This window comes from Gallinula chloropus (assembly GCF_964237585.1).
Source record: "Gallinula chloropus genome assembly, chromosome: 29".
Classification (NCBI taxonomy): Eukaryota; Metazoa; Chordata; class Aves; order Gruiformes; family Rallidae; genus Gallinula; species Gallinula chloropus.
In genome coordinates, this window is record NC_140114.1 from 3452712 (window position 1) to 3474471 (window position 21760).

At 60.7% G+C, this 21760-nt stretch overlaps 3 protein-coding genes across 3 annotated transcripts in view; 1 reads left to right on the forward strand and 2 right to left on the reverse strand.

Moving 5' to 3' along the window:
• Positions 1-21760, forward strand: part of LOC311202308 (olfactory receptor 14A16-like) — a gene marked incomplete at both ends in the record, with an annotated part of 148050 nt that overhangs the window by 35081 nt on the left and 91209 nt on the right. The window lies entirely within an intron of this gene.
• On the reverse strand, positions 255-8756 carry LOC311202307 (synaptic vesicle glycoprotein 2A; the record flags this gene model as incomplete). The annotated part of the gene is made up of 12 exons (XM_084276875.1): positions 255-438; positions 2792-2951; positions 3280-3483; positions 3578-3711; positions 3814-3978; positions 5050-5138; positions 5229-5339; positions 5613-5702; positions 5946-6079; positions 6166-6317; positions 6495-6675; positions 8177-8756. The coding sequence occupies 12 exons, from the start codon at positions 8754-8756 to the stop codon at positions 255-257; spliced, it is 2184 nt and encodes a 727-aa protein (XP_084133001.1).
• LOC311202310 (splicing factor 3B subunit 4-like) lies at positions 15836-21296 on the reverse strand (the record flags this gene model as incomplete). The annotated part of the gene is given in 7 exon segments (XM_084276878.1): positions 15836-16225; positions 16709-16879; positions 18762-18825; positions 18827-18957; positions 19224-19766; positions 20793-20921; positions 21263-21296. Coding segments are annotated over 7 exon segments (1257 nt in total). The 3' UTR covers positions 15836-16040.

Genomic DNA, 21760 nt, shown 5'->3' on the forward strand with positions numbered 1-21760 from the left:
GGGAAGGCCTGGGGGGGAGGGAGATGGGGATTTTGGGGTGGGGGTTAGGGGGGGGGGGACAAGTGCAAATGAAACAGATCCCAAATGCTCCAAGACGTTTCACAGTGTCTAACGAGACTAATCCCCCCAGGAGAGGGGGGGGGGGGGGGGTAGGGATTTGGGGCGAGGGGGAGGGTGGCACAAGGAGGAGGAGGGAATGAGGAGGTGGGGGGGGGGGGGGGGGGGGGTTTTGTGTCTCTCCCCCCCCCAAGCCATCACTGCAGGACTTGCCCCCGAGTTTCGGGGAGTTTCAAGGCGAGGGAGCTGCCGAGGGCCAGCGCGGCCGAGGCCAGCAGGATGGGCACCGCCTTGGTGATGCCCACGAAGGATGTGAAGATGCTGATGCCCAGCACGGCCGCCAGTTTGCACAGGGCGTTGAGGAACCCGAATGCCGTTGTCCTGGGGAAGGGGGGTGTAGGGATGTGAGGGGGATGGGGGAGGTGGTGGGAGGACCCAGCTCCTTCCCCCCCCCAACCTCCAAATCCCTGCCCCAAAGGGTCCCCACCCATCCCAGGGGGTGGGATAATTCGTGGCTGCCAGTCTGGACTTCTTGGGAGGCAGCATCCCAAAATATGCAGCAGGACCCCCCCAGCATCCCACATGTGGTACCCAAGACCCGGGGCTCAAGGTGTCCCATCTTGCACCCCCCCCACACACTTTGCACCCCAGAGCTGGCACCCAGCCCCTTGCAGGCAGCAGCCAACAGCTGGTATGTGGCACCCAGCACCCCAAATGTCACCCCCAGCACCCCACACCTTGCAACCAGCACCCCAAATCTCACCCCCAGCACCCCACACCTTGCAACCAGCACCCCACATCTCACCCCCCCACACCTTGCAACCAGCACCCCAAATCTCAGCCCCTAGCACCCCACACCTTGCAACCAGCACCCCAAATCTCACCCCCAGCACCCACCTCACAACCAGCACCCCAAATCTCACCCCCAGCACCCCACACCTTGCAACCAGCACCCCACACCTTGCAACCACCCCCCCACATCTCACCCCCAGCATCCCACACCTTGCAACCAGCACCCCACATCTCACCCCCAGCACCCCACACCTTGCAACCAGCACCCCACATCTCACCCTCCAGCACCCTACACCGTGCAACCAGCACCCCACATCTCACCCCCTAGCACCCATCTCACAACCAGAACCCCAAATCTCACCCCCCCACCCCCCACAACTTGCAACCAGTACCCCACATTTCACCCCCAGCACCCCACATCTCACCCCCTAGCAACCCACACCTTGCAACCAGCACCCCAAATCTCACCCCTAGCACCCCACACCTTGCAACCAGCACCCAAATCTCACCCCCACACCCCCCCACCTTGCAACCAGCACCCAAAATCTCACCCCCCCACACCCCCCCACCTTGCAACCAGCACCCAAATCTCACCCCCCCAGCACCCCACACCCTGCAACCAGCACCCCACATCTCACCCCCCCACCCTCCCCACCTTGCAACCAGCACCCCTCATCTCACCCCCAGCACCTCACACCTTGCAACCAGCACCCCACATCTCACCCCTAACACCCCAAATCTCACCCCCTAGCACCCCACACCTTGCAACCAGCACTCCAAATCTCACCCCCCCCACCTTGTAATCAGCACCCCAAATCTCACCCCCAGCACCCCACACCTTGCAACCAGCACCCCACATCTCACCCCCTAGCACCCAACATCTCACAACCAGCACCCCACATCTCACCCCCTAGCACTCCACACCTTGCAACCAGCACCCCACATCTCACCCCTAACACCCCAAATCTCACCCCCTAGCACCCCACACCTTGCAACCAGCACCCAACATCTCACCCCCAGCACCCCACACCTTGCAACCAGCACCCCAAATCTCAGCCCCTAGCACCCCACATCTTACAACCAGCACCCCACATCTCACCCCCAGCACCCCACACCTTGCAACCAGCAGCCCACATCTCACCCCTAGCACCTCACACCTTGCAACCAGCAGCCCACATCTTACCCCCTAGCACCCCACACTGTGCAACCAGCACCCCAAATGTCACCCCCAGCACCCCACATCTTGCAACCAGCACCCCACATCTCACCCCCTCACACCCCACACCTTGCAACCAGCACCCCAAATCTCACCCCCTAGCACCCCACACCTTGCAACCAGCACCCCAGATCTCAACCCCAGCACCCCACACCTTGCAACCAGCACCCCACATACCCCCTAGCTTCCCAAACCGTGCAACCAGCACCCCACATCTCACCCCCAGCACCCCACATCTCACCCCCAGCACCCCACATCTTGCAACCAGCACCCCAAATCTCACCCCCACCCCCCCACACCTTGCAACCAGCACCCCACATCTCACCCCCTAGCACCCCACACCTTACAACCAGCACCCCACATCTTGCAACCAGCACCCCAAATCTCACCCCCCACATCTTGCAACCAGCACCCCAAATCTCACCCCCACCCCTCCACACCTTGCAACCAGCACCCCACATCTCACCCCCCCACCCCCCCCACATCTTGCAACCAGCACCCCAAATCTCACCCCCTAGCACCCCACACCTTACAACCAGCACCCCACACCTCACCCCAGCACCCAAGGCTTGACACCTAGCACCCAAAACATCACCCCTGCTACCCAAAACCTCACCCCATCCCTCCCTAAACCACCTGACACCCTGCACCCAGATCCCAAACCCTCAGTCCCCTCCAGCACCCTACACCCAGCACCCCTCAACGATGGCTGTGGGGCACCCTCACCTCTTGTCAGAGGGGTAGAGCTCTACGGTGAGCACGTCCAGGGCGTTCCAGGAGGCGATGCTGACGCCGCCGAAGAGGCAGAGCAGCGCGATCATGGCCGACTCGCTGTTGCCAAAGGAGAGGAAGAAGCAGCTGACACAGGACATGACGCTGGAGCCGGCTGTGAGGGGACACAGGGAGCCATCAGGGCTGGGAGAGGAGCATTTCCCTACCTTACCCACTCCCCAGCCATGTTGAGGAGAGGGGAAACTGAGGCAGGTGGCTGTAGAATCGTGGGATGGTTGAGGTTGAGGTGGCTTTTAAAGCGCATCTAGTCCACACTCTGTGCTCCAAAGAGGGATGTCTTCACCCTCAGAACCCTGACCAACTTGAGCTTGACCCTTTCCAGGGATGGGCCATCCACAACCTCTCCATGCCAACATTTCACACACCCCCCCCAACCCCACCCCAGCCCACTCAGCAGCCTCAATTTCCTCCTTGATGCCCACCCAGCATGCGGAGGCGGCCGATCTTGTCCATGAGAAGGGCTGAGACGATGTTCCCAGGGAGGACAGCCAAGGTGCCCAGGAAGCTGACAAAGTAGATCATGTAGGCGTTGTTGTCATCGCTGAAGTCCAGCTGGCAGCCCTCCTTGTTGTGCAGGAAGGTGCTGTTCACCACCCGGCTGTTGATGAACTTGTACTCAAAGAGATCTGTGGAGGATGGAGAAAAGGTTTGGGTGGAGTTTATCCCCCCCCCCTCCAAAATCTTGTCATTGCTCCCCTTTGGGGGACCCACCACCCCTACCTGTGTTGTAGAAGACCGTGGAGATGAAGGTGCAGTTCTTGAAGAAGGTGTTGCTGGAGGTGATGTCCTCGAAGTAGCACTCCTCAAACAGGGAGTCCTCGAACGTCACCGACTTCATCTTCAGCCCAATGAACCTGGTGGGATGGATTTGGGGGGGGAAGAGGGGAAGAGCTCAGCGCCTCCATTCATGCAACGAGCGGGGCCCAGCCTCAGCACCCACCATCCCTGGGACACACTTGTCGTTGAAGTACTCCCCACCCTGGTGGATCTGGTTCTCCAGGGTGAAGTTGAAGGTGAAGTGCCGGACCTTCTCGCGGGTGAAGAGCTTGGTGCGGGAGGCGTACTCGATGTTCTGCAGGTGCTTTATCATGTCTGGGAACCAGACCGTCAGCCCGTAGTAACTGTGGGGAGAGGGAGGGGTGCTGAGCCTCAGGCATCACCACGCCCAGCCCAGTGCTCCCAGTCCCATCCCAGTGCTGCCTATCCCGTTCCAGTCCCGTCCCAGTGCTGGTTGGCTCCATCCCAATGCTACGCATCCAATCCCGGTGCCACCTATCCCTCTGCCAGTCCCATTTCAGGGCTTCCTGTCCCCTCCCAATGCTATCCCACTGCTGCCCATCCTGTCCCAGTGCTGCCCATCCTCCTGCCAGTCCCATAGTGGTGCCACCAGTCCCATCCCTGTGCTGCCCACCCCATTCCAGCCCGTAGTAACTGTGGGGAGAGGGAGGGGTGCTGAGCCCCAGGCATCACCACACCCAGCCCAGTGCTCCCAGTCCCATCCCAGTGCTGCCTATCCCATTCCAGTCCCAGTGCTGGTTGGCTCCATCCCAATGCTACGCATCCAATCCCGGTGCCACCTATCCCTCTGCCAGACCCATTTCAGGGCTTCCTGTCCCCTCCCAATGCTATCCCACTGCTGCCCATCCTGTCCCAGTGCTGCCCATCCTCCTGCCAGTCCCATACTGGTGCCACCAGTCCCATCCCTGTGCTGCCCACCCCATTCCAGCCCGTAGTAACTGTGGGGAGAGGGAGGGGTGCTGAGCCTCAGGCATCACCACGCCCAGCCCAGTGCTCCCAGTCCCATCCCAGTGCTGCCTATCCCGTTCCAGTCCCGTCCCAGTGCTGGTTGGCTCCATCCCAATGCTACGCATCCAATCCCGGTGCCACCTATCCCTCTGCCAGTCCCATTTCAGGGCTTCCTGTCCCCTCCCAATGCTATCCCACTGCTGCCCATCCTGTCCCAGTGCTGCCCATCCTCCTGCCAGTCCCATACTGGTGCCACCAGTCCCATCCCTATGCTGCCCACCCCATTCCAGTACTGTCCTAGAGCTGCCAGTCCCATCCCAGTGCTGCCCATCCTGCTGATAGTCCCATCTCAGCCATGCTGCAAGTTAGCAGCACCCCTGGATGTCACCCCCCCTTGTCTGCCCAGCATCCCACCCCAGCAGAGCTGGTGGGTGCCCTGGCCCCACCTGAAGGACATGGTGAACCACACAGCCATCATCATCAGCGTGACCCGACGGTACTCGGGCACGAAGCACTGTTGGAAGTTGCTCCAGACCTACAAGTTCAGGGGAGGAAGGGACAGAAGAAGTGACAAGGGGACACGGTGGGGAGGGTGGGTGCAACCCAGGGAGGGATCTGGCCTCACCTGCTGTGAGAGGTTGAGGACTCGCACGAGCCAGCGCCGGTACCATGTGCCGGTGTCCGACTGGATCTCGATGAGTTCGTCCTCCCGCTTGATGGTCTTGATGTGGGTGACCTGGGGGTGGGGGATGTGTGTGTGTGTGTGTGTGTGTGGGGCAGGGGGAGGCAGTCTGGGGACACTAGGGAGTGCCAGCCTCAGCCAAAGTGCCCAAGTGAGACCCATCCCCATCCCGTGCCTCAGTTTCCCCACCCGTTAAAGCAGGACCAACCCCCTCCAGGTGATGCCTTTCCAGGGAGGGGATGGGATTCGCAGCACCCTGCTCCTCAAGGAGCCCACCCTTGGGCTCTGGGCGCCCCAAGGCTCAATCCCAGGGTGGGGCAACCTTACCGAGAAGACCCTTTCGGGGTGGCCCTTGGCCCTCATGTTGGTGTCGTGGACCTGCTTCAGCACCATCCAGGCCTCGTCGTGCTTCCCATTCTGCAAGGCAGAGCCTGAGCTCACCCTGGGACCACGCCAGCCTCCATCCCACCACCCTCTTGAGGGTCCCTGCCTGGGTCTCTCCACCCCCATCACCCACCTGGGGGGTCCCTGTCTGAATCTTCCCAGCTCTGTCAACTCCTTGGTGGTCACTGTCCAGGTCCCCCCCCATCTCTACCATGGTCTCTAAGAGTTTGGTTGTGTCCCACCCTGTCCCCCACAACCCGCTCAGGGTCCACCCACCTCCAGGAAGAAGCGGGGGCTCTCGGGCATGGTGGTGAGCGCCCCGATGGCAAAAACTGAGGGGAAGGCGCAGACCAGGACAAAGACCCTCCAGCTGTGGAACTGGTACGCTGAGCCCATCTGGAAGCTCCAGCCTACAAAGGCGAGACAAGATGTGGTGATGGGGGGGGCTGAGACCCATCAAACTTGCTGCATGTTCCGGCACCAAGTGGCTTCTTACCATAGTGAGGGATGATGGCCCAAGCCATGGCTGAGGCGTAGATACCCCCGATCATCCAGAACATGCAGAGCCAGCTCAGGTGCTCCCCGCGCTTCTCCTGTGCCAGGAACTCGGAGAAGTAGGAGAAGACGATGGGGATGGAGCCCCCGATGCTGGGGGATGAAGGCAGAACAGCATCACCGCCCACCCCAGCACCCCTGACACCGTGGAAAACAGGGGGTGGGGGTCGGTACAGCAAGGGTGTGTGAGGGAGCTCAGCCCCATGATGAGGGAGCCCCAGGGGCCTGGGTAACCTACACGGTGCTGTGCCCCCCCCCCCCCAGCCTTACCCCACACCCGAGAGGAGGCGGCAGAAGAGGAAGGTGCCGTAGCCTTGGACGAAGGAGGAGAAGAAGGCGAAGACGCTGTTGACGGAGAGGGAGATGAGGAGGCACTGCCTTCGGCCCAGGCGGTCGGCCAGCCCGCCCCACAGGAAGGCGCCCACCATCATGCCCAGGTACACGATGAGCCCTGGGTGGAGGGGGGGTGGAACACAGCGATGTCAGTCCCAGGGGAACCCAGGGACACACCCCCCTGGGTCACACGGTGCAGGGTGATGGCAATTGGGGCAGGGGCTTGATGCTGGGGGCCACAAGGGTGGCAGTGACCTCCTCCCACCCACCCCCTTTGCTGGGGACACCTGGGTCCCCTCACAGGGAGGGCAGATCAAGCCCCACGTACGAATGTGGGGCAGAGGACAGAGAGCAGGGTTGTCCTCCCTGCTCTGCTTGGACACTATGGGATGTGTCCCAGTAGTGATGGCCCCAGTAGCCCCAGTAGCCCCAGTAGCCCCCATACCCTCCGCATCCAGCCTCCTCTCCTGCCCTGAGTGTGCCAGGTCTCAGGGAGGGACACGGACACCCATCAGTAACACCTGGGATGGATGGGGAGGCTCAGGCTGCAGTGAGCACAGCAGAGACGGGGTGGGGGGGGGGAGGTGGGGGGGCCACACGCCGCAGTGCGGCCAACGCAGCTGCCCACAGTCCTGTGTCTCCCCCCCCAAATCCGCTCTCAGCATCCCCTTATCAGCCCCAGGCAGAAGGGATGGGGGGGCTCTGCTTCAGCCCCCTCCCCCCTCACTGCTCTGCCCAGCTGCAGCAGGGAGATAAGCTGGGGGGAGGGGGGGTCGGGGAGGGGGGGTGGGCTGCAGGGCTGTGAGTCACAGCCTGACTGTGGCAGTGCCATTCACACCATCCCCCGCCGTTGTTCGGGTGGGGACCAGTGTGAGACTGGGAGGAGGACAACGGTGGGAGTCCTATTCCAGGGGGTGTTCCGTGTCCCTCCTTGTCCACCCCACATCTCCTGCCCCCCCACATCTCACTCTGTGTCTCCATGTCCTCATAGCCCCCCATAACCTACTGTGTCCCTCCCACACCTCATGTTGTCTCCCGTGTCACTCCATAGCCCCCAGATTGTGTGCCCTGTGTCTCCTGGTGCCCCCATATCTCCTCACATCCCCCCCCAGCTATGTCCCCCTGTGTCCACTCATAGCCCCACACATCCTCTGTCAAGACCCCACACCCATGGCATCCCTATGTCCCCTCACATCCCTGTGTGTCCTCACGTTCTGTCACATCCCTGTGTCCCCCACCTACCTCTGCATCCCCAGAGCTCCCAGGGCCCTCTGTGCCCCGCCACATCCTTCTGTGTGCTCACGTTCCCTCACATCCTCATCTCCTCTTGTTTCCCCACATCTCCCTGTGCCCCCCCCCATAACCCACGTGTCCCTCCACACCCACTTACCCACTCATGTCACCCCATATCACCTATCTGCTCACACCCCGCCATCCCATGTCCCTCCACACCCCCCCTATGTCCCCATCTGCCTGTGTCCCACCACACACCCTGCATCTTTTCACATCCCTCATCTCAGCACCCCTCCATGTCCCCCCATGCCCCCCAGTCCCTTCATGCACCCCTCCATCCCTCTACCTGCTCTTGGCCCCTCAAGCCCCCCCTGTCCCCTCCTCACCCAGCATGCCCTTGTTGGAGTCGGAGAGGCACATGTCCTTCTCGGCACTAGGCAGGACGAAGCCCACCACGAAGACCTCCACGCCGTCAGCCATCAGGGCCAGTCCCAGGACAAAGTAGAGGGTCCACTGGAAGCGGCCATGGCCGCACTCTTGCAGGATGAGCTCATACTGCTGTGCCAGTTCCTCCTTGTCCTTCCGTCGCTGGCCCTCGCTGTCATCGAAGGTGCTGGCGGCCACCTCGGCCCCCAGCCGCTCCCCGGTTTTCATCGAGTCGTGCCGGGGGATGCCCTGGTACTCGCCCTCATAGATCTCATCCTCTTCATCGTGACCCTCGGTGGCATCGCTGGAAGCACCCTCCTCTTCGTTGGCCCCCTCACCCCCCCGGTAGTAGCCATCCTGGGGTGGGTAATCTTCATCATCCTCCTCTTCCTCAAAGCGGGTGTAGGAGCGCTTGGTGTACTCGTCCTGCATGCGGTCCATGCCCTTGCTCACCTTCTTGGCTGCATGTTTCTTCACCTCCTTGGCAATGTCCTTGGCGCCCCGGATGAACGCTGTCCGGTCTCGGAAGGTCTCATCCATGGTACCAGTTCAGCTGGGACACTGGGATGAGAGGAGGTGTGTCTGCGGCGGGGAGCTGAGCCCTCACACCTGAGGGCTGCGGTGGGATGAGGGGAGATGGGTGACAGTGCTACCCATCCGCGTGGCACCGGCTGGGAGGGGATGCAGGAGGACCCTGGACACTGGCTCGGACCTGAGGAGCCCAGAAACACAAGCAGGGGGCACTTTAGGTGGGAACAGCCCCACATCCCATCTCACACCAACCAGCCTTGGGCTGGAATCCAAGGTGGATTCTCCCACAGCTAACAACTTGGGCACATCACTTGTTCACCTCTCTCTGCCTCTTTCCCCCAGCTGCCCAGGTGAACCCAGACTAAACCACTTCCCAAACCCGTGGGAGAAGGGAGAGCAGCACCCACACGTTTGGTCTGGTGGGAGGGAAGACGGACAAGCAAGATGAGCAGAGAGACAAGGGGTTCATCCCGCGTCTTCCCCGCCAACCCCCCCATCCACCCACCCACGGACCCTGGCGAGGGTCTGACCCTGGAGCTCCACAGGGCTGCAGCACCTCCTGACTCAGACCCCCAGCAAGGAGCAGGAGGGTCCCACAGCCCCTCCGCCCTACCCCCCGGCAGGCCATGGCCCTCCAAGGCCGCGGGAACCACCCTGTGCCTGTGCCCTCCGCTGCCCCCCACCAGCCCATTGAGGGAAAAGGCCGCCACCCCATCAATGGGGCCGGGAAGGCGGCGCAGGGCCAAGGGGGGGGGGGGCGTGGCCACCCTACGAGCATCAATGGGGCTGAGCAGGCGCGGCCCAGCCGCTGGGCCAATGAACGTCGAGGGGGCGTGGCCACGCCGCCGCTCGGGGCGGCCTCGGCCAGCGGGGGGTCACGGCGGGGGCTGCCGGCCCCGGGGGCGGCTCCGAGCCCCGCACGGGCACCGGGGTGCCCCGAAGGCGGCCGGTCCGCGGTGACAGGGCGAAGGGACCCCTGCCCACCGCCGGCGGGAGAGGGGCCCACCAGTTCCATCACCCCTGCGCCCTGGAACCGGCCTTCCCCTGCTTGTCCCCGGGAGGGAGAAAGAGGCCGGGGGAGGACATCGGGGACACGGCCGCTGGCCAGCCAGCCCGTCCAGGACTGCAAGTCACCCCCCAACACTAGGCCAGCAGCCGGCCTGCACTGAATCCCACCCCCCCCCCGTTTCCTCGGGGACCGCGGGATGGAGCAGCAGCCGAGTGACAATGAGGGGAGAGGGTCCCAAGGTCACAGGGAACCCCGAGTCTCCCGGGGCTGCCCCGGTGCCGTGTGTCAGTGTCCCCGGGGCAGGGGGCTCAAGGATACAGATCTGGGACAGGGTGTCCCTCAGATATATTCCAGGATGGCCAAGGGTGACCCAGTCGCATCCCCAGCTCCCATCTGGCTGCCCCAAGCAGCAGAATGGGCTCTAGGGACCACGTGTGCTGGGTCACGCTCCCCAGGGAGGCTCCCAGTAGGGATATGGCAGGAGGGATGCTGGTGTCACCACAAGCTGTGCCGGCTGCTGGAAGAGCTGGGGCCACCCAGGGTCTGGCCTTTGGGGCATCTAGCGACACCCCAGAGACTCTAATCTGTGGGTGGCATCTCTCTACTCCAGACATCCAGCAACCCCCTTCCCAGCCCAGCATGCCCCCCCCTCCCCCCCCAGCCTCCAAAGACTGAGCACAGGCAGCATAGCCCTCCCCAGCCTCACTGAGCCCAGCGCAGCTCGTGACAGGGATGGAATCGCAGACCCACAGCCTGGGCGGCCTGTGAGCATAGGGGCTGCTGTGATTCCCCAGCTATTCCCCTGGCTATTTTTGTCTCTGGCAGTGGCCAGGCATGGACAGCGAGGCAGGAGTTGAGCCGCAGGGAGAGGGATGCAGCCAGCATCATGTCGTCGTCCCCGCCTTCCCCCCCCCCACCCCCCCCTCAAGAGCGAGGGGACAGGGCATGGTGGGGGAAGTTAAAATTAGCCCTTCCAAAATATCCGGGGCTCTCAGCAGCGTCCCCCTCCCAGGACAGGAGCCCACGCCAGCTCTGCGCAGCTGGCAGGGACCTGGGGACAATCCAGGGATGGGACTGCGGCACAGCAGGACCCCCCCACCCCCCCAAATTTCTGAATGAAGCCGGGCAGGTGATTTTAAGCAGCGTAAAATCATCAACACATCCCCACTGCCCTCACCTCTCCAGCCAGCCAGGAGCCACCCTAGTCTCCCTGCCCACCCAGGGGAGGCCCTGGTCCCCTCCTCAGCTGAAACCCATCACTACCCAAGGGCCCTGGAAGGAGCCAGTTGACAGCCAAGGTCATTTTGCTCCAGCCTGGCGAGCAGCTCCCTGTGCTGCCTCCCCGCCGCGGCCGTGCCACAGGATGCCGTGAGATGGACCATGACGTATAAGGGAACTGGCAGAAGGAAGAAGGGAGCTGAGAGAGGCCAAACGCTGGCTGGGGAAGAGGATGGGCTGGGGAGCAAGGTCACAGCTTGGCAGGAGCCCAGGAGCCAGAGCGGCCGAGCCCACACTTGCCTGTCAGGCACAGATGCTTTTGAGACGAGACGTTTTGATTTCATGAGAAGCTGGAAATCACACAGTCTGCACTCTATATGCAGGAGCTGGGGCAAGGGGTGTCATCATGCCCCCCCCTTCCACCCCCAAAATACTCTTCTGGTGCATCCTGCCATAAGCTGGAGCGGTCCCCACCAGCCCTAGACAAGGTTATTGGGACTCTGGATCTGTTTCTTCCTGGTACGCATCTGACTGGAGCCAGTGATCAATGGAGCCCTGCAGCCCCCAAACCCTCTCCTCCCTGCCCCCCCAGTCTCTGGGAAGTACCACATTAAAGCTTGTCTGGGTCCATGCTGCCCCCCCCCCTGCTGCAGCCCCCCTGCCTTTTTGCATTATGGCAAGAACATGGCGACAACAGAGAAGAGTTTTAAATCACTGGTGTCCAAGGTCATTTCCCAAACACAGTCCCCCCCAAACCCCCCCCTTCCCCCCCATCTTGCCACCCCTGGAGAGCTGCGGCACTCCCCTCTTCCCCAAAACCCCCCCCCCAGGACCACCACCACCACAAACATCCATCCCTGCGATGAAATCCCAAAGCCCATCGGCACAGCTTCCCCAGCCCTGTGCCAGCAGCGTGTGGAGGGGTGACAAGAGGCTGGTAAAACGCAGCACATCCAAAAGGCAGAGCAAGGCTAGAGGCAAGGTTTTCCAGGACAAAATGGCCACACCAAGGGGAAAGGAGAAGCCGAACCCCCCTGATCCATCATCAGACGGTGGCTCTGAGGCTGCTAATTAAAAGCAGCGGGGAGAGGAGGGGGGAACCTGTCTTAGAAAAGACGTTTCCTTTCTCTCTCTTACCTGTTCCAGCTCTCGCTCTGCTCCCACCCTCCTGTCGGCGTCTGCCTCCTGCGCTGCGAGGGAGGATGCTCTGGGTAGGGATACGGCAGGAGAACAGCTCCCGGGTACCAGACCCAACGTTACCGCCGCAGCCTCCGACACACACACTGAGCATTGGGAGAGTCCATTGCAACAGCCCAGGGAAGGGAGGTGGTGGGGAGGGCTGTGCTACAGCAGACAAGGAGTTGGGGGGGGGGGGCCTCACAGGGTTGGCAGAATTGGGGGCTCGCCTCTCATCCTTGCTCGTTAGCAAAGCTGAAGGGAAGACGATGACATCCCCCCTCCTCCCCCAACACCCCCCACTCCCCCTCCCTCAGCTGCCCACGCTCGCAGGGAGCTCCCTGGGGAGTGGGGTTCCCGTGCCAGAGCTGCTGCCTTCAATCAGCACGGCAATTGTGGTGGTGGGGGACACACAGACACACACAACCTGCCTCCCCCCTCCCCTTAAATCCCCCCCCCCCTCCCCTCTCCCCCGTTCCCCTCCCTGGGGAGCTCTAGCAGCGTAAAGGGGAAGCCGGGAGGATCTGGCGCCGTTCAGACCCTCTATGGCAGCCTCTCCTCCTGCCGCCCACCACAGCCGCAGGCAGCACCACGGATGGAAAGGCAGCCTGGAAAATCTGAGTCACGGCCTCCTCGGGGGGAATTCTGATGTCTTTGGATCAAATTGTCTCTGCTTGGGCTGGCCAGACCCGGTCCCTCCATTGTGACAGGGTATAAATGTCTCTGAGGTCTTTTTTTTTGGGGTAGGGGGGGTGAGGAGGAACGTGGTTATTGCAGGGAAGCAAAAGGAGGGTTGGGGTACCCAAACTCACCCCCTCTGCCCTGGGTTGCTCACTAACAGTGGGAAATTGAGACCTTGAGAGTGCTCTGACCCAGCTCCCTCCCAACACCTGAGGGGATGGGCTGGGTTCAGAGCTGGGGGGGTAGTTCCCTGCACTGAGCAGGGCTGGGACCACCTCGCACAAGCAGGACCTTCCCTGAGTCCCCTCCTCTCCCGTCCCACATGCACTGAGTTTGAGCGGGTCTCAGCTCCCAGGGCATTAGCCACGTGATCCATTGGCAGCGCTGGGTTCCGTGCTGAGGCCAAAATAAGGACAGTGAAGGTAGAGAGAAACCCCCAGACCCAGATGTTGACAGCAGGACCAGGCAACAAGGGTCAGGAACCAGGATTGGCACAGGGAAAGATTTAGGGAACTGGAAGAGGAGAAACGATGGAGATTTTTGGTGGGAATAACCCCACAAGGGGGAAGGGGTCTCCATCCAGCTGGAAGATGGGGGGGGGGGGGGAGGCTGCAGTGGTGAGCTGCAGAGCCCAGCCCATTGCTGTCAGGCTGCACCCAGCGCTGGGTGCCTGACCTGACAGCGTCGCATCCGGGCTGCAGGGCTCTCCAAGAGACGCGCTAATCACGCGCCTAACGAGCCCCAGCACAGAGCATCACTGGCCTGGGCTGGACTGGTGAGCACCACATCCTCATGGTCAGTGAATCCTGTCAAGCTCTGGCTCACATCCAGATCTGGGTGTCTCCCTTCCCTCCTGTCTGTGTGTCTGAGCACCCCTGAGCTCCCACTCAGCCCCAAAGGCTTTAAGGTGTATGACCCAGCTGTCCTGAGGGCCTTGGGTCACCTCACGTTTGCCAGGGCCTTAAAAAAACCACAAAAGGAGCCATGGGATAAAACCTGGGGTGAGTCCAGCCCTGCCAGAGGGATCTGCTGCCCCAGCTGGGGCCCAGGGGCTTCCTTGAGCCAGAAAGACTCCCATGGAGCTCACCAGCAGATCTCTTTGGACACTTTGGATCTCAAAGCATCCTGGATCTCAGCACCACAGTCATTACAAGCTGCAGATAACCTCCATCCTCACATTCTGACTCTATTCCAGCAGTCCAACCTGGATTCTCCCTCAATTTCTGACTGCAAACGATCAGGAGGTGGTTACTGGTCTTGTCACTCCCTCCCCAGCCAGTCCCTTGGGTATTCCCCATCCTGACAGCCCACCAGAGGGAGAGGCATCTATTCATCTATTTCCCTTCACCACCCCAAAACCCAAATACTGCAGGGAGGGAGCAGCTGCTGAGGCTTTCAGAAGCCTGAACTTAAAGTGAACTTAAGTGAAATTAAACCTGAAGCTGTACAGCAAACAGCACCGAATTACAGGCTACAGCTGTGGTGGAGGGAGCTCCAGCAGAGACCAAGCACCTGGCCTTGGGAGAAAAGCAGTTGGAAGAAGGTGGGATTGGGGTCACAGGTAAGATGTTGCACAGGTTAAGGACTCACCCACCCAGAGTGAGTCTGGGGAGACTGGGAGATCTCCCTCCTGGTCCACATTAGGACCCAAAGGATGGATGGCAACTCACCTCTCCCTTGGCATAATTATTTCCACTCCAAGAATGCTTTTCATTGCCACAGCTAGCACAGATTTTTCACTGAGATGTTTGACTCTGGCCAAACCTTAGCACCAAAAATCCTCTTGTTACCTGTTCTCCAGCCCCATCATGAAGACCAGTGCAGCTCCACCGCTCACCTGATGTTCCCAAAGCCAGAGCCCAGCCTTTCTGGCTGCTGCCTGAGCAGTCCCCAGCCTTCCACAACCCATCTTGTGGATGTTTCCAGTCTCACAGGCGCTTACCCAAGAACCCTTGATGATGGAATGGGAAAGCCTGGCACTGCTCTTTCTCTCCAGCCCGCAAGGGTGAAGAAAGATTGGAGCTAAAGGTCAGTTTTATCCCTAGGATGCTAAAAGCAGACAGAAATAAACCAGCAAAAACCAAGGCTGAAAGCAAGGCAGCTCATCTGCAGAGCACTGAGGAGCCACAGCAGCCTTGCAAGAAAAGTCACCACATCCAAATCCTCCACTCACATCCTCTGGCTCTTCACGAAGCCACAAGACCGCCCGCTCCAGGCAGCCTTGGGTTTAAAGCCAACACCTCTCCCCATCCCCAAGCACAGGCTCCTCCACCTTCCCACTGTTACTCTACAGAAAGCCAAACCTCCCCCCCCTCCTCACACCTTCCTGACTGCTGGGGAAGGTGTGAAACTTCCCATCCATGGACTATGCTTTTTCCACGTCCCCAATTATCGGTCTCGCGAGCGTGAAGACACCGAATTCATTAGGAGAGGGGGCAAGAGGGTTCTGGAGATTGAGGCTCAGGAAGCCTGGAGACAACACATGCACCAGATCCACTCTTCTTCCTCTCCCAACCAGACAGCTCAACCCAAATTTTATTCCCCCCCCAGTTCACATCCCCAGAACTGCAGCTCTGAGGGCTTCCTGCGGCTGCAAATTGAGATCTCAGTTCTAAAGGAGTCCCTTTCCCTGGGTGAAGGGCAGGGAGTGCAGATCTCACTGCCAAATTACTTCTTCAACTCATTTACTTTGTGCTCTCTGGGACAACAGTGTCCCAGTGTCCTAGGGATTGTGCTTTTTCGTTACCTGATCAGGCAGCAATGAAGAGCCCAGGAGCAGCCACCTGAGTTCAGCACCTCCCTGAGCTGGAAACCTGGGTATGGGGACTGGAGACTCAAACCCATCCTGGGCACCCCCATGGCTGCGTGAAGCCCGTCGGTGTCTTGATGACAAACAGGCAGAGCCTTGTTCCCATCTCAGAGGGACGACCCCCAGTTCTTAAAATGCTTTATTTGTAAATGGGAGATCGCTGCTTTACATAGAAAAAAACATATCATCCTGTTAAAAGTATCTTGAAAATCTTCAAGGCTGAGAGAAATGGAAGGAGGAGGGGAAAAGTAACCCAAAAGAAATGAGGGAAAACGTGGGAAGGGGGGGTTGTGACAGGGATGGACCTAACTGCCCCTTTTGGGCGTGGGAATGTGAGCCCAAGGGGACATGGAGAGAGAAGGACCCCTGGCAGTGAGGGGGAGGGCTGCCACTACCTTGTTTAGGGCAGGGGGCCCCTCAAGGGCCCACGCGGCGGCACCCCGGGGGGTCTCTGCGCTGGCCGGGGGGGCAGAGGGACCCTCTGGTAGCCATAGGGTGGGGGGCGAGGGGGACCATTGTACCCATGAGGAGGCATCAGCGGGGGGGGCCCGCGCATCCCGTGGTGCGGCATGGGGCCGGGGTGACCTGTGGGGACAGAGCACAGGCGTTAACAACCTCCGCGGGGACAAGGGGACATTGGCAAGCCCACCCCAAAGCCCACCCACCCGTGGGTGGTGCCCATGGTTTGGGCCAACGTCCTCCCTTGCTCCCCTCAGAACCAGCAGGTCCTGGACCACTCCTAGGACCCTCCAAGGCTGGCAGACAGGATGGGACTCTGGACCCTTCCCCGCTGGCAAACGCCTGGCGATACCGCGAGGTGAGAGGTGGAGAGGAACCACCAGAGAGCGCAGAGCCCCACATCACAGGGTACCCCAATAAGGCTGGGGAGACCCTGGCTCAGCAGCCTGCAGCTGATGGGTCCTGCCCAAAGACCCCTCTCCCCACAGAGGCTGTGATGCTGCTGCCTTCGGGTCCCCGCGGAAAGGCCGAAGGAAGCGCTGACCACGACACGGGCGCGTCCGATCGACAGAGGAGAACACATACTGCTGCTCACAGCTACCCACTTACCCATGGGCGACCCAAAATGAGGTCCTCGGGGTGGCATCCCCATGGGTGGGGGTCCAGGGTGTGGCATGCCAGGTGGGGGCCGTGGGGGAGGTTGCCCTCCAGAGCCTGGTGGTCCTGGGTGATGCTGGCCCATCCCGGGTGGTCCGTGATGTACTTGCATGGGAGGCATTCCTGGAGGGACAAGGAGTCAAGGGACATGTGGAACGAGCGCGGTGGCTCAGCACAGCAGGTCCAGACACCCCCCCCCAAAGCCCAGGGGAGGGATTAAACCCAATGTCTGCTCTGCACAGGGGGTTCTGCTACCAAAAGGAAGGTTCAAGAGAAGAAAAGCACAGAGGTCTCCACCAAGAAGCAACAGGAACAGGCTGCAGCACAGGAAATACTGCTTGGATGTGAGGCCCCATCTGGAGTCCTGTGTCCAGAGCTGGGGCCCCCAATACAAGAAGGATGTGGAACTGTTGGAGAGGGTTCAGAGGAGCCACAAGGATGATTAGAGGGCTGGAGCACCTGCCCTACAAAGAGAGGCTGAAGGAACTGGGCTTGTTCAGCCTGGAGAAGAGAAGGCTGTGGGGGGACCTCATTGCAGCCCCCCAGTCCCTGAAGGGAGCTTATAGGCAGGAGGAGATTCGACTTTTTAAAAGAGCAGATAATGGCAGGACAAGGGGGAATGGACTAAAGCTGAAGGAGGGAAGGGTTAGATTAGATATTAGGGGGAAGTTTTTTACAGAGAGAGTGGTGAGGGGCTGGAACAGGCTGCCCAGAGCGGTAGTGGATTCCCCGTCCCTGGGGGTGTTCAAGGCCAGGTTGGATGGGGCCCTGGGCAGCCTTGTGTAGCTCCAGGCCTGGAGGTTGGTGTCCCTGCCTGTGGCAGGGGGTTGGAGCTCTATGATCCTTGGGGTCCCTTCCAACCCTGGCAGGGGGGTTGGAGCTCTATGATCCTTGGGGTCCCTTCCAACCCAGACCATTCTATGATTCTATGATTCTATGTAAGTAGGGGTGGGATGGGAGGCAAAAAAGTATGTGGCAGTTGAGTGTGGTTGAGCCCCAAGACAGGAGCTCAGAGAGAAATCAGCACCCCTGGGGATTTTGGATGAGCCCCTGAGCAAGAAGCTTGCCCTGCTCTGAGCAGGAGGGGCAAGGCGACCTGGAAACCATTTCCTTTGCTGAGTGTAATTGGCTACTCTACAGCTTGAAAATCCAGCTTGGAACCAGGGATGAGCAGCAGCCATCTGGTCACTCACACGGCCAGAGCCACAATCACCCTAATCAGCCAGCGTGGGAAAGTGCCTCAGCACATGGGTTGTTTTAGGAGCAGGCAGGATTAAATGGGAGGAACCTCCCCTTCCCCCCCCCCCCCCAAAAAAAACCCTAATTAAATTGCAAATTTCATTTTTGCATTTGAAACCAGAGTCTGGATGTACACACAGCTCATTCCCCAGTAGTATGAGGCTAAAAATGGCAGGAAATCAAAGACACATTTTGTTCTTGTGTCTGGAATTAGCTCTTGCCTGGCAGAGCCGCCGACTGTGCTAAGAAGGTTCACACTCAGTGTATTAATTTACACCAGGGAAAAAACCAGGAAGATTTGGAGTCTGGTTAACATCCTCCAAGGCAGAACAGCACCAGAGAGCTTCAAAGGCTGTGCTGGACTGTGCCCTCCCGTGACCCTGCACTTCCAGGTCTTGAGGGAACTCCTGTCTCGACCTGCCTGGGTGCTTCCCAGCGAGCCTGTTCCCTCCTGAATTCCCAAAGCACTTCACAAATCCTGCTGGGCCCCACATTTCAGAACACCCAGGAGGGAAAGGCAGAAACCAGGCGCAGCACCGCTGACATGACACACTCGCCCCTACGCAGCCCCTCTGTTTCCTTCAGCAGGCTGTGCTGTGAAGAATCACATCCTTTTGGGAAGAGGTTCTGCATCCAGTCCCTTACAGAGGGGTTTTCTCCCCGTTTTATAGAAGGGGAACAGCCAGGAAGGCAAAGGAGGGGGTGATTGACCCAAGCTCACCCCCCATGAAGGAGAAGACAAGTGATGTTTCCTGACCCCGCTTACCTGGATGATGCATCCCGCCCGGGGGGAAGGGATGTGGGTGAGGTGGGTGTCCCCCACTGGGTGCAGCCCCCAGAGGGGGGTCCGGGGGCACCAGCACCGGGTGGCATGGGTGGGGGTGGCATGGCAGGAGGCATGCCAGGAGGCATCGCTCCGGGGGGCGGCACCGGCGGGGGGAATGATCCTGGGGGTGGGAGGCCTGAAATTGAGAGAGAGGGAGGGAGAGAAGGAATTCTGTTAATTCTACAAAACAAAGCAAAAAGGCAAAAGAACCCTCAGAAAAACAACCAACCAAAACACTCAGCTCCCTGGGGAGCCACGAGAAAGGGAACTGCACCTCGTGGTCCTTCAGCTCAGCCAAAGCACCGGCTGTGACCAGAGAACACGTGTGCAGCTCAGAGGGCGACAGCCACCCTTCAGGCTGGAGATGGGGGGGGGGGGGGGTCATCACTGTGCTTCACCCACCTGGAGGGGTGACACCAGGTCCCAGGGAGGTGACAACAGGTGTCGGGACAGAGGGAGGAGGTGGAGCATCGGCGAAAAGCTGATGGGGCCGATCGGCCTGCGAGAGCGGGTTCTGTGCCGCCAGGAGACGCTCGGCAGCCGAGCCGTGCCGCTCGCCTTTGGAATCCTTTTTGAAGGCGTAGGAAACGGTGATGGGCCTGTTGCAGAGGTACTGTCCGTTCATGGCCTCGATGGCAGCGTCCGAGGCGTCGAAGCTGGCGAAGTTGATGAAGGCGTAACCCTTGGAGTTGCCCGTGTCGGGGTCTCGCATGATCTTGGGGGTCTGTAAGATGACCCCGAAGGCGCTGAAAGTGTCATACAGCAGCTTCTCGTCGATTTCAGGGTCCAGGTTGCCGATGAAGATGTTGGCCCCCACGTCTAGGTTTTTGTTGTGGGCTGAGGCTTTGTTCACTCGGATCGGCTTCCCGTACAGCTTGATCATGTTCATGATCTTGATGGCGTAATCCGCGTCCTCCTCGCTGAGGAACTCCACAAAGCCATAGCCTGCAACAAGACCCCACCCACCCACCCACATACAGCATGTTAGGAGGGAGGGGGCAGACCCCCACAGCTCACCCACCCCAGGTTGCTTGAGCACCCAAACATCCCCTCAGGGGAAGGGAGATGAGGTTCAACACTGCCAAGTGTTGCACTTGGGCTGGAAGAATCCCAGACACAGACTGGGAGAAGAACTTCTTGAGAGCAGCCCTGAGGAGAAGGACTTGGGGATTGTGGTGGGTGAGAAGCTTGACATGAGCCAGCAGTGGCTCTGGCAGCTCGTAGGGCCAATGGGATCCTGGGCTCCATCAGCAGAGGGGTGGCAGCAGGGACAGGGAGGGGATTGTCCCTCTCTGCTCTGCCCTCATGAGGCCCCATCTGGAGTCCTGTGTCCAGATCTGGGGCCCCCAATACAAGAAGGATGTGGAACTGTTGGAGAGGGGTCAGAGGAGCCACAAGGATGATTAGAGGGCTGGAGCACCTGCCCTACAAAGAGAGGCTGAGGGAGCTGGGCTGGTTCAGCCTGGAGAAGAGAAGGCTGTGGGGGGACCTCATTGCAGCCCCCCAGTCCCTGAAGGGAGCAGAGGAACAGGAGGGGATTCGACTTTTTAAAAGAGCAGATAATGGCAGGACAAGGGGGAATGGACTAAAGCCGAAGGAGGGAAGGGTTAGATTAGATATTAGGGGGAAGTTTTTTACAGAGAGAGTGGTGAGGGGCTGGAACAGGCTGCCCAGAGAGGTAGTGGATTCCCTGTCCCTGGAGGTGTTCAGGGCCAGGTTGGATGGGGCCCTGGGCAACCTTGTGTAGCTCCAGGCCTGGAGGTTGGTGTCCCTGCCTGTGGCAGGGGGGTTGGAGCTCTGTGACCCTTGGGGTCCCTTCCAACCCAGACCATTCTATGGTTCTATGATTTCCCCAGCAGCTCGTCCATCCCACACCACTCCTAATGCAACAATCTCTCTCTCTTTGGCTGTCCAAAGCTTCAGTATTTTAGTAAAAACGCAACTTTTGAGAGAACACAGTAAATACCTCACCTTGGTGCTGGCCTGTGACTCGATCCTTGGGCATGTGGGTATTGACCACGGGTCCTGCTTGGAGAAAGAGCTCCCACAGGAGGGGCTCGCTGACCTTCTCGTCCAGCCCCCCCACGTACACGGTGGCATCTTGAGGAAGGAGGGAGAGAAGCGCGGTGAGATCCACAAGCCCCGGGCCCGCTGGGCTCCTGTGCTGCCCCAGCCCGGGGCCAGAGACACCCCTCACAACCCACGATGATGCCCTCCCGCCGGAGAGGCCCCCGCAGCCCCCAAGGCGCCCCCCTCACCCCCTCCCAGGCCCAGCAAGGCCAGGCCCCCACCGCTCCCCGCGTCCCCAGGGAGCCCAGGCCCGCCCCACACCCCCCTTCCCCACAAGCGTCCGTCCCGCGGGGCTCCTTCCCGGCGGTCCCCACGGTCCCTGTGCCTCACAGAGGCCAGGAGAGGCCGCGCCAGCCGGCCCGGCCGCTCACCCTGGTTCCGCTCGGAGATGGGCCCCGCCGCCATCTTGCCCGCCCGCCCGCCCGCTCGCGCGGCGCCGCCGCCGTCACGCAGCGCGCGGTGACGCCCGGCGCACGCGCCAAAGCCCCCGCCCCCTTCGCCTGAACGGGGGGGGGGGGGGGGGGGGGGGGAGGGCCAGGACCAGGAGCGACGTCGCGCGGGGAAGGCGCGGGCGCCATCTTGAGTGTGGGCAGCCCGGCGGGCGCCGCCGCCCTTCTCTCGCCAACGGGCTCGGTGGCCGCAGGCGGCGACGTCACCCGCGGGGATCTCAGTGCCCGAGTCCCCCGGAGAGCCCAGCACGGGGCTGCCAGGACGAGGGGTCCCAGTGCGGGGGAGACCCCAGTGCTAAGGGCATCCCCGTGTCCGCAGACAACCCCCCCCCAGGCAGCATCCCCCCCCCCGCAAGCAGCATCCCCCTCCCCCCAAGCAGCATCCCCCCCCCCCAGGCAGCATCCCCCCCCCCGCCAGGG